The sequence below is a fragment of the Sinohyriopsis cumingii genome, chromosome 6, assembly GCF_028554795.1.
Source record: "Sinohyriopsis cumingii isolate HCF-2022 chromosome 6, ASM2855479v2, whole genome shotgun sequence".
NCBI classification, from domain to species: Eukaryota; Metazoa; Mollusca; class Bivalvia; order Unionida; family Unionidae; genus Sinohyriopsis; species Sinohyriopsis cumingii.
The window spans coordinates 72645722-72659072 of NC_142966.1; the positions used below are offsets into that span (position 1 = coordinate 72645722).

General features: G+C 33.2%; 1 protein-coding gene across 1 annotated transcript in view; it reads left to right on the plus strand.

Annotated features, from left to right (window-relative positions):
• The window catches only part of LOC149797196 (uncharacterized), a 68236-nt gene extending 55765 nt beyond the window's left edge, over positions 1-12471 (plus strand). The window contains exon 10 of the mRNA XM_089961873.1: positions 741-12471. Within this exon, the coding sequence (XP_089817999.1) occupies positions 741-931 (191 nt within the window). The 3' untranslated portion in view covers positions 932-12471. The remainder of the gene's footprint in view (positions 1-740) is intronic.
• The last annotated feature ends 880 nt before the right edge of the window (positions 12472-13351 follow it).

Below are 13351 nucleotides of genomic sequence, written 5' to 3' on the forward strand. Positions count from 1 at the left end.
AAAAACAGTGGTGGCATTTCCATACACATAAATCAGGGACAGCTCATGTTAGTCCAAGCCTTCACTTTTTTATAACTATCTGCCAAAATGATAGATAGCAAGGAATAACTTTGTGGACATATTTATATGCAATGTGATAGAAACCAGACATACAACCTTCAAATTCTTAATTGTTTGTTTATATGACATTTAGTGTACAGCAGTAATGAAGAATAAAACCATTTATAATATATTTCAGTGCTCTAGACCATTGGTTCCTAATCCTCAGGTCACGACCCCAATGAAGGTTGTGAGGATGTTCTTGAGGGTTGCCAGAATATTTTTTTTAGGGTGACAAAACTTATAAAAATGTGGAAACAGGGTCATATAGCTCAGAAAAACGTATTAGGTTCGCTACCCAAAAAGGTTGGGAACGACTGAGCTACATTTATCAGACTTTGTGGATAACTTGCACTCGGGTTTAGGAAGAACCCTTCTAAATTTGGAGTCAAAATATGAAAGGTCAAGGTCACTAACAGAAAGAATCAAAACCGTTTCTCTATAATAATATTAGAATGATCAGATCTAGCCAGGTGTATCGGATGAATGATAGCAGTGGCTGGGACCTTTGAATTAGTCCCCAAAAATTTGCATGCTGAAGGAATAAACCATCAATAGGTCATGTATGCAAAAGTTGTTATATTTGAGAAGGCATCTTTCACTGGTTTTATGTAGGAGTATATGAATATTTGCATTTTCAGCCACAACACAGACTACAACAGGAACTTTGAAGTCGACACCTGCTGGCCAGACCGATGATAGTCCAAAACAGCATTTTGATGCAGCCTCTTTTGTTGGTGGGATAGTGTTGTGTTTAGGGATAGTGGCCATCATATTTTTTGGATGCAAATTTTACAAGGCTCGAACGGAAAGGAATTACCATACTCTGTAGACTGGATGATGATGAGTCAAATGTTTTTAAATCGTGTCTGTTGATTTGTAAGGTTCCAAAGTACATTTTTCCCCCATACTGTAAAAATTTAAATTTTGTAAAATGTGAAATTTATGTCCTGTTTAGCACTCAATTTTTGATAGATCAAAATGGACATTTTGGTGAGGATCAATATTTGCTTTCCTTAGTGGAGAGTTTGAGGAATTCTACTTACATGTATGCCTGAAAATATTTTTGGAAACATTAACAATCTCTCAGTTTTAGAAAGAGAAATTTCTAAGGATTCAATATTCCCCCATTTTTGGAGGTGTTTGTGGGACTATGGAGTTTCTTGGAGTTTGATGTACCATATATACTTAGACAAGCAAGATGGACCTTGATCTGTTGTTGCATAATGTATTGGCAGATCAAGGTCTATACTGTTTGTACTACTGAATACTCCTAGCATAGATCCAGATCTGCTAGCTCTTTATGCAGTGGCAGATCTGGGTCAAGTCAGTCAGCAGTTGGATCGGACTTGCATATGAGTAGATATATTAGACAGAAACATCAGTTTGTTGAAAGGAAATATAATTTTTTTTAGCTAATCCCAGTTTACAAAACATCTATATTTCTCCTAGAGATTGAGATATTTTTCTTAATATCTTTTATAATGTAATGTGTTCATTGATGAAATATATACTTAAATGTGTACACAGACACTATAGAAATACACTTGAGGAAAATACATGGACTTTCTGTTTGAATTTTCGGACAAATTTAACTTTTTCAAGACAAGAATTGAATTTAATTAATTGGTGTTTAAATGGCATGACACATCAACACATAAATGGTTACACTGTGCTGAGGCAATGGTACTAAAGTGGGTTCCTCCAAGACATTTGGTGGCAGCCCATCCAACTTGATTTTGGCAGAATTTGAACCATAATCCTTTCAATAACGAAAAGACCATTTTGGCTGCATGTCATGCCGTTTGCAAGTGGGGTAATTTCTACAAATTTAAAATTTATGTTGACTCATGAGCAAGATGAAATAAAAATAAAAATATCACAATCTATGTGGAGAAATGTTTGAGAATTTCAGAGAAACTTTGAACAAATGTTGCATATGAGAATCTCAAATTGAATGAAAGTTTGGTTGACAGTTATGAAAATTATGTCAAGATGTTTTGCCCTAATTAGTTAAAATTGAATATAAAGTAAAACATTTTTGTTTGAACCTGAATCAACAGTGAATTTTGCCTCTTCCTCCCGTACTTATGTGTGGCCTAAAATTCATCTGTGTGTAAATTACTCGAGTATCTTTCCGTGGATGGTGTTTAAACTTGATAGACGGTGTTGACATGAAGTCAACATGCACAGGTCATTTCAAAATCATTCTTATGCTTTTTATTATCCATGTATTTTCAATACACATGGGAACAACATAGAGCCAGTACTGTATTTACTCACTTATAAGTTGAGTGAAACTGCAAAAAAAGCAAAGATCCTGATCTGCCATAGCATAATGCACCTGAAGACCAGGGTCTGTGATGTTTGTTCTACTGATTACTCCTGACAAACTGCACAGACCCTCATCTACTGGCACATTATGTCAGCAGATCAGGTCTGTGCAGTTTGCAGTTGGATTCTACTTATAAGTAAGTATATATGGTAGATACATATTGTCAGGTGTATATACATGTATAAAATGTCCTTGAACTCCATTCACTTTTAAAGCTAGACACATGAAACCTTTGTTAATCATAGTCCCATAGATGCAGATTATACCAGCATTTTGCACATTTTTATGACACCCCTGGGAATGGGGGTAGGGCTGATTTTGTATAAATTTCTAATAACTCTTGTGTTTTGTCACAAACATCTCCAAATGAGCATAATGAATCAAGTTAATGAAGTGTTAACACATTTTAGGTAGACTAGAAACACTCCTTGATTCATTAAAGTGTTTCTCACCTGCAGGAACTTAGCCCCTGGGTAATACATAGAAACTATCATGATCCCAGCCAGTAACAATATATACACCTACTGGGCATGAAAAACAGAATTTGACATTGATCCTAGGGGTCCATCCCTACCCCCCTAGGGACTTAGCCCAAAATCATAACTTTGAGACTGTTGGGATCCCCAGCCAGTAACCATATACATATGACATGAGTAGGAAAAGACAAGTTGATTCATGCAACTGACATTGACCACTGAGACCATCTTTACATACATATGACATGAGTAGGAAAAGACAAGTTGATTCATGCAACTGACATTGACCACTGAGACCATCTTTACATACATATGACATGAGTAGGAAAAGACAAGTTGATTCATGCAACTGACATTGACCACTGAGACCATCTTTACCCTTTATGGGGATTTAGCCCTGGGTCGTATATATAAAACTGAACATCACCAACCTGTAACAATGTACATACTTACTTGGCATGAAATGACAAATGCACACACCCAACTTATATTTGCCTGTGGGTCTCAAACTTCAGGGTGGTGGTCAAACGGGAAAGTGTTGGGGTATGTTGTACAGGACAGAATACTAGTTTGTTAAAGTTATGCCCCATTTTTTATTTTAAAGTTAATTGTGTTTGCAATTAGTTGAACATTTTTTATGAATTGCCCCAAAATGTGATGGACATTATTGACACCAGATGAACATGTGAAAGTAATCCTGTCACCACTGTATTTCAAGCTTTTTCTTAAAGGTGGCCATGTTTGGGTGATAAATTTAAATTCTTGTAAGGGCACTTAGCAGGTATAAATAAATAGCCCCAAAACTTGATGCAGTTGACATACAGGGAACCTGTGCATATTATTCTGTCACCACAAACCATTGAGATATTCCAGAAGGGTACCCATTTTGGGGTGATAAATGTATATACTATAAATTCATGCAAGTGTAACTAGTCCAGCAATTGAATGAATTGCCCTGAAACTTGATGTACATTATTGACATCTGGGCTTTTTAAGCCTGATCAGCGTCTTCTGTAATAAACTGAAAGCTTTTTGTTAACAACAGCCCATTCAGTTGTATCGGGTATCAGGTATCATCATCTTATGGTTGAAAATTGTAGAAAGATTAAACTACGCAATAAAAAAACTGACTTTCGATTTACTGGTAAGTCAATACAAGAATTTTCAGCCCCTTGGCTTATAGCCTCTGTGAATATTACTTTTCTGGCTTGATCAATCCTTGTATCGACCTTATCAAAGTTTTTTTTCTAATATTATTATCACAAAGACGATAAAGTATGTGCTGAAAAGATGTGGATGCCTTGTTTTTAAAACAATTTGATGTAGTTACATTTATTTTATTGTGCTTGTTTGGGTTACAAACGCTTAAAAGACTTTGTAGAATCAAGATTTTTTAATGTAAATAATTACTTAATTTTGTTAGACCGTATGTTTAAAAATATTCACAGAATTTTGTTTAGCCATAAAATTCTTGCTTTGGAAAGTGTTCTGTATTTTCTAGTTTTTGTACCAAGAATGGTTAAGCTCATTATGATTATGTTGAAAGACTTTTCTCTTTAATACCGCAAAATAGAAAATGTAAACTGTTCCAGAAAGCGTTCCCAAAGTTTTCTAATGAATATTCCACAATATGTTCCAAAGAATGTTTTAAAGATTGTTCTAAAGAGTGTTGTAAAAAATGATTTTAATGTGATTTTTAAATGTTCTATATTGTATTCATAATGTGTCCTTTATTTTCCATGTTGATGTTTGATATTGTCTTCAGTGGCACTGCATTGCAGCATGCAGTATAATTGCTCAATTCAGACTGGTACTGTTAATGTTTTCATATATAATTTTTACAATTTTACATCGATTATTGATAGGAGAGAATGAAGGACAGCTTTGTGTAATTTGTTTCATAATACAATGTGCAAAAAACGGAGTCAGTCTGTTACACATGTGTTACACGTCTTAAAGACCTAATGAACAGTTACAATAAATAGAAGTATTCATGGGCATGAATTTCTGTAAATTAAGTAAAGCTGAATCTGCAAAATATTTATTCAATCTTCCATTTAATTGTGAACATTTAAAAAAATGTAATATGTTGTGTGTGCAAGATTTGCAAAACATTGTTGATGCTCATGTGACATGACACATAAGCATCTCCATCAATCCAGTTCACACCACAAATAATTTGGAATTCATGTTTTACCCCTAGATCATGTCAGGAAATTTGACAGAAATTCAGACTTAAAGAAATTTTAATTTTATCAATTATGGCTTAATTTTCCATGTTTTCATGATCAGTTAAATTCCTTATAATGATAAATAAATTTTATCAGAGGAGTCGTGATTGATTTAAGTTCAGACCTGTTCTTCACCATCTGAAGTAGTTTAATTTGTGAAACGTTACAGTGGAATCAATATTATATCAGAACGAAATCTGCTGAGTAAGCATCAAGATCTCGTGACATAACATCTAACAGTACTGAAGGTTGGAGCAGAACAATTATGACTTATATGTCCAGTTATGAATTACATAACCCAACTTGTTAACAAAATGATGAGACAGGATCTACATTTCCAGTCTCTATTTAAAATGTAACAATACTGGTAGAATAATAAGGAAATTGATAGGGTGTTGAATTTACAAAGAGCGATTGATTCAGAAGTGCCTTTTACAATGCCAAAAATATTTTGTGCTGAAGCTATATCATTTAAGCTAAAGCTGTATGTTTTATCATTGGTGATTTTGCATAGCACCTGTACTATAAGATTTTTAGGATGACTCTTTAATGTTCATGTATATAAATAATAATAATAGTAATAATAATAATATTGGTGTTTGTTTTTGTGCATTTGTGTATTGCCAGATCGTTATAAGTAATAATTTGCTTTCTCAAACTGATAAATATTTTTTCTTTGTGGATCAGTAAGAGACAACGAAGACATTGAGGTCAAGCCTTTCTTTTTCATCCTTTGTTTCTTGTTTTGTTGGGGCTAATTGTACATGAATTTTACCAAGTGTATAGCAAATTGGCTGTTGTGCTGGTCCAGTAGTTATTCTGTGTCTTTGTGATTTGTATAGATGGAGAGTTATCCTTTTTCTTTTCATGAAATGTATTTAAATCGTCTACATTTTTTAAGTAGTAGGTAATTCCTTTAATGCAAAATTTTTATCTTAAGAAGTTAAAGGGGAAAAAAGAGGAAGAACAAATTTCAGTAAAAAGTATCACAGTTTGACAAAGTTTAATTTTGTACGATCTTTGCCACCAGCTCATAAATGACAAATTCTTTTTAATCTGGTAGAAATTCCAGAATTTGAATATGTCATGTAATGAAAAAAGTAAGCATGCAGAAATTTCAAAATGTAAATTTGTGGACATTTAACAATCCAGAAATTTCTGTGATTTATATGCTCTCAGATCAGGATAAACCGTTATTTTAATGAATATAAATTTTCTTGGATTTTATGGTTACTACAGATTACAAACATACACACATTGGAATGTAATAATGTTATCGTTCTTTTAAGGAAACAAATAGGACACTTCAGCAGTATCCAGCTTAAAGTACCATTGAAAATGTCTCCATTTTATAGGGAGTTTATAACAGTGGTAATAATTTTTAAAAATCCTTAGTGAAAATGGATTCAACAAGACCTTTATTAAAGGTAAGTTATGATTGTTGTTCAATCAATAGATGAATTTGATAGAAAAAAACTTGACTGAATTGTAATCATGATAACAGCATGTTAGATTAATTTACTATTCACCTACTGCTTTTGAAATTATGGTGAGTTAGGTCAGATTACTCAGGAGCTGGCCAGTAATGATATGTATTTTATTGTTATGGTTGCTATGAATTCCTGTTCCAATACTTTTCTTGCCCAGAAGGTTTTTTTTGTTGTATTTATTTTGTCATTTTAGCTGGGAGACTTTTTTCCCCAAGAATTTTTTGATTGTAATTTTACTACTGAGAACTCTGTTCATTTATTTTTCATTATCCCAAATCTAAGTTTGTTTTAACTGAATACAGAAATTTAGCTCTTTTTTGTTCACATAACTTCCATGATTGTCCTATTTCTACATGAAGTCCTATTTCTCCTTGAATGTCCTGTTTGTACATAAATGTCCTATTTCTCCGTAAATGTCCTATTTCTCCATTTCTCCATGACTGTCCTATTTCTCCATGAATGTCCTATTTCTTCATGAATGTCTTATTTCTCCATGAATGTCCTATTTCTCTATGACTGTCCTATTTCTCCATGAATGTCCTATTTCTACATGAATGTCTTATTTCTCCATGAATGTCCTGTTTGTACATAAATGTCCTGTTTGTACATGAATGTCCTATTTCTCCATGCATGTCCTATTTCTCCATGAATGTCCTATTTCTTCATGAATGTCTTATTTCTCCATGAATGTCCTATTTCTCTATGACTGTCCTATTTCTCCATGAATGTCCTATTTCTACATGAATGTCTTATTTCTCCATGAATGTCCTGTTTGTACATGAATGTCATATTTCTCCATGCATGTCCTATTTCTCCATGAATGGCCTATTTCTCTTTAGATAATTGTGCTTATTCCTCATATGTAAATGAATATTAAGAAGACTAGTGTAAAATAATTGTGATGTTTCTTGATTTGTGTAAGAGGCCAAGACATTTAATTTTAAAGCAATGTCTGTTTTAAAAATGTAAAAGCCATTTTTATATTGATCAGCCTTTAATAAATCTGTGTAATGAAATATTTCTCCCTGGAAATTAGCATCCTGTCTGTTTAATGTGTTCAAATGTTGGCACTTTTTATCATGATCCCCATGCATAAAAATATATATACAATGAAATATTTTCCCCTGGAAATTAGCATCCTGTCTGTTTAACGTTTTCAAATGTTGGCACTTTTTATCTAGATCCCCATGCATAAAAATCTATGTAATTTAATATTTTCCCCTGGAAATTAGCATCCCGTCTGTTTAACGTGTTCAGATGTTGGCACTTTTTATCTAGATCCCCATGCTTAAAAATCTATGTAATTAATATTTCTCCCTGGAAATTAGCATCCCGTCTGTTTAGCATGTTCAAATGTTGGCACTTTTTATCGTGATTCCAGTGCATAAAAATATGTGTAATGAAATATTTCTCCCTGGAAATTAGCATCGCATCTGTTTAATGTGCTCAAATGTTGGCACTTTTTATATTGATCCCAGTGTACAAAAATCTCAAACATTTTAAACTTCTCACAAAATCAGTTACTAACAGATTTTATTAGTAATTTTTTGGAAATGCTTTACTTTTATGTGTTCATATCATCATCATATTTCTTGTCATTTTTCTTTATTTTTATGTAAACACAATGCAGATGTATTTTATCTTCTCAGTACAACATTTTGTTTGCAGTTTATCCTTTGCTACAAATAATTTTCTTGCACCTTCTGTATCTGCTGGCTGAAATGTGCTTTTGTTTATTTCGTGATTTATTTTGTGAATTTCTACACCTCTTTTTCACAAAAATGTATGAAGTTTAGATTTAACTGCTAGAAAAATAATTGGTGTTAGCTTCTGCAGCCCCATTATGATATATCTTGACTGAACTAAGCAGGACATGACTCCCTTTATATAGCAACTAATCACCATTAATAACTAATATTATATGAATACAGAGTCGTTAATAAGCATGTGAAAAGTCTGCCTTGTTGACATTAATTAATTAGAGCATATCAGGTGTAAGTGGAATGTATACATGTAGGTTTGAAGTAAAGAGGTATCTACGATAAGGATATCATTTAGAATCACACGAGTTTGCTGTCTGAGATTAGCATGTAACACTGCTGAACCTTCTGGCCTCGTGTTTGCCATCTGAGAAATATAGGTTGCATTTACCCACTTTTAAAAACAGTTTTATGTTATTTCAATGTCTATTTTGACCAGCACTCCTGCAGTTGGACTTGGCCTGTGGACAATTCTTGTTTCATGTGATGAAGATAGAAACGTGTAGTAGGTCATCATGCTTTGTTGTGATGCATTGATAGAAACGTGTAGTAGGTCATCATGCTTTGTTGTGATACATTGATAGAAACGTGTAGTAGGTCATCATGCTTTGTTGTGATGCATTGATAGAAACGTGTAGTAGGTCATCATGCTTTGTTGTGATGCATTGATAGAAACGTGTAGTAGGTCATCATGCTTTGTTGTGATGCATTGATAGAAATGTGTAGTAGGTCATCATGCTTTGTTGTGATGCATTGATAGAAACGTGTAGTAGGTCATCATGCTTTGTTGTGATGCATTGATAGAAACGTGTAGTAGGTCATCATGCTTTGTTGTGATACATTGATAGAAACGTGTAGTAGGTCATCATGCTTTGTTGTGATGCATTGATAGAAACATGTAGTAGGTCATCATGCTTTGTTGTGATACATTGATAGAAACGTGTAGTAGGTCATCATGCTTTGTTGTGATACATTGATAGAAACGTGTAGTAGGTCATCATGCTTTGTTGTGATACATTGGGCTTTCACTGTTTTTCTGCCAAGTTATAGCCTTTGATTTCAAGATCATTACTGCAGAAACAACAAAAGAATACAATATTAAATAAAATTTGAAAATAATGTCCAGATGCAGTTCAACAGAGGAATCTTTAAACTCTTAGGAAATTACAATTATTGCTTATGTTGTTTATTTTTCAAAGTTTAATTTAAAACAAAACTTACTGGGTATAGCATGTAATATTAAACTTAGTTACAGTTGGCTCTGACTTGTTTTATGGTCAGCTCACCAGAATCATTTGAATCTGTTTTTGTACACTGCCTTTTCAAAGAAAAGTGGGTGACATAGTACTGCGCTTTAACATTAAAGCCATTTGTGATTAAGGAATGAATCTTGGCATCCTTACATATCATCATTAAAATGTGAATTACGTACCACAGCAGAGGTCAATGTTCAGGTGATTAAAACCTTTCAGCCAGTCATCTCCAAAGTCACTGATGTCCTACAAGGTAAGCATATTATGCACTGTTCGCAGTACTCATGTTAAAATTTGCATTTAAAAACACAATAACTGGACTTGGGCAAAAATATCACTTTACACAAAATTTCTAAGCATTCCGTTAGTTACCAGATCATAGTGAACATTTGTTTGAAAGAAAACATAGCATAAACATCTTGGTATTTGAGGGGAAAAAAGCACTACACATTAAAATATGTTTGAAATATCTCTCAGTTAATCAGTCATATGTTGGATGCATACATTATTTCACATTGACAACCCATTGCTGGTATTATCAGCATCTTTGACTATCTAAGAGACATAATTTTGAACATACACGAAATGTAACTTTGAATTCAAGAATCACGGATGTGAAAGTCTTCATTTAAAACAATGTGATATGCAGATCTTACACTTTTGATGTACAGCTAAGGACCATTGCTTTTGTTTTCATAAGACATTGTGAAACCATGTTTTATTTTGTCTGGAGGCATGGTGGTTAAGTGGTCAGGATGCTGTAGCCAGAAGGGTGCAGGTTTGAATTCTACGAAGGCTTGCATCACCAACTGATGTGTCATTGGGCAAGGCACTTTACTCTAAGTGCCTTAGCACTAACTAATCTACTTGTATTCCTGTGCCATAAAACAAGAGCCATTCACTGTATCTATTCACTGCCACAAACGTTTATATTCTGGCTGTACTGTAATGGGTTGGTTTGATAAAAAGCACTATTCTACGATGCTGGCCAGAAATTATTATATGTTGTCATTATCCTGCTTCTGTTCCATTATTCTTAGCTACCTTATATATCTGCTTGTACGTTAAGTTCAGCTGCAGACCCAGATGTGCCACTGCATTGCCGTTGTATGACAGTAACATCATAGAAGTTTGAATAGTGGTGTGCTACTCTTTGTGCAAAAGAAAAGATACCCATTGATCTACAGTGATATTAAAATCCAGTACCTATTCATCAACTTGTGCTTTAGTACTTGCAAATAATATGATTTGAGTAGATTAAAAATTAACAATGATCAACCCAAAACAATCAGTAAGACAATCAGTTATGGATTGTTATATCTACAATGAAACTGTACTTAGAATTGAAGAAAATGACACTCATTTTGTTAGTGCACTGCCAAGCTTGAGAAATGCATCTGAAATGTGTCGGATGTCTCCAAATACCATCATATGGGGAGTTTAGCCCCAAGGTCTCTGAGCTCCTTTATTGTTGGCATGCTGTCCAGTAAGCCGGTGATGTTCAGATTGAGTCCCAATCTTTTAGAAAATATAGAGACAATTTGCTGATTGCAGAAGTGATTATGTGTAAGAGTGAGTGAGATGGGTATCTTCCATTTTTTTGTTAGTGTTAATCAATTTTAATCATTGCTTTTGTGATCAAGTGATCTCAAATTCTATGTGAAACTTTTTCTTTGAAATGATGTCAATGATTTACCCCAAAATTATATATATATTTTTTGACAGTTTAAAGTTGGAATTTTCTTGTAAGATATGACTGATGTCTACTGATTTATTTTTGTAAATTCAAGGTTGATTTGTTGCCTTAATAATGTGTTGGATATGTCAGTTGAAATAAAGAACACTTGTGCAATCACTGTCACAGAATATATTGCAGTTGACAAGGGTCAAATTTAAAGTAGATTTGCTTCATGTTAATACGTTCCCAGCTTCATTTGGCCAGCTTCATGTAATCTTTTCCTTCAGTTTATTGTCAAGACCTCTTTTTCAATATTCATTGTGATGTATTGCTTTGTTACAGAAATTAGTTGTGGTCACATACAGTATATAGTGGGTTATTTTCACTGCATCAGCAATTTCACACTTCTGATCTTATGACATTGGTGTGGTGTTATAATTTCACATGACTTCCAAACAGTCTTTTAATATTTTTTGTGTGGTTGGGAGGGATTTGAATTCTTTCTTGCTTGTGGCATTGTGTTCGTTTTATTTTAACAAATAATGTTCATATTACTAATAATAGTAACAAACATTATAGTCTTGTTTAAAAATAGATGAATATCAATCCATGACCTTTTAGGTCACTTTTCTCTGCCTGTGAAGGCAACTCTAATTTAGATAAATGAATAGCCCTCATTGTGTTAATTCTCACATTTTATTCCTCAGAAGGGAATAGTTAAAATAGAAAATATTTTAAAAGGAAATCACAACAAATTCCTTAGACTATGTTTGAATGTTAATATGAATTCTCTGGTGACGTCTAAAGAAAACAATTTCCTAATACTGTAATGATTATGTAGAGCTCTCAATTTACAGTAGCAAACTTGACCATGAATATCAGTTTATCTGGCATTGTGTATTTCCATCAGATCTCTCAGTGTCACGTAAACCCTCCAAGCCACATGTATTCCCAGTACCTTGAATTTATTATTTTACATTTATAATTTTTTCTTCAGTGTTTTATTATTGCACAATATTACTTTTATTGCAAGTAGAGAGAAAATAAAGTCGTGTATATGTCCATGTGAAATTTTTGGAATTGGCCTTTTATTTTTCTTTGTCAAAATTGGTAGTGGTGGAAAAGGTAGAAATAAACATTAATTTGTCACTCACTCGTTTTTATTTCTTCCATTTATGCATCCTGTACAATGAGACAGCATGTTACTTTAGTACAGGTCATGCAGGCTTTCATGAGACTAATGGGTGTTAATATTTTATAAGTTGATTACACTTACCTTTAAATGGCAATTCACTTTATTACCTTTGAATGGCAATTCACTTTATTACCTTTAAATGGCAATTCACTTTATTACCTTTAAATGGCAATTCACTTTATTACCTTTAAATGGCAATTCACTTTATTACCTTTAAATGGCAATTCACTTTATTTTATGCATCCATATTCCTTTGGAAGGTCATTATTTACATGTCTTGATAAGTTCATATGGCACAATCAACGCAAAAGGACAAGACAGTTTTGGATGATGTCAACCTAAAGGTGTCATACAGTAGAAACTTGATTGAATATCAGGTGCTGTGATGTTACAATGTAATTATCAGGATTTAATAGATTTTGTTTAACTATATTAGTAATAAATTTTAGATCAACAATATTTAATTTGAGTAAATGCATCTACATGACCACACTGACGTGCACTTTAACATGATGCATGTGGAGTTTGTATATTATATGGAATATACAAAAGAAAAGTATTTATATTACATTTGTATCCCTTATACTGTTAGCCATTAGTTGAAATATTAGCCATTAACCATTCGAAATAATATTAGTCATTAGTTGAAACAATGTTAGGCTATTGCAAGTTGAAATTAAAGTATTTACCACAGATTTATGACAGTTGAAATAATGTTAGCCATTTACAAGTTGAAATAATGTTAGCCATTTGGCAATTGAAATATTGTTAGCCATTTGCCAATTGAAATAATGTTAGCCATTTGCCAGTTGAAAATGAATAGTAGAGTGGCAT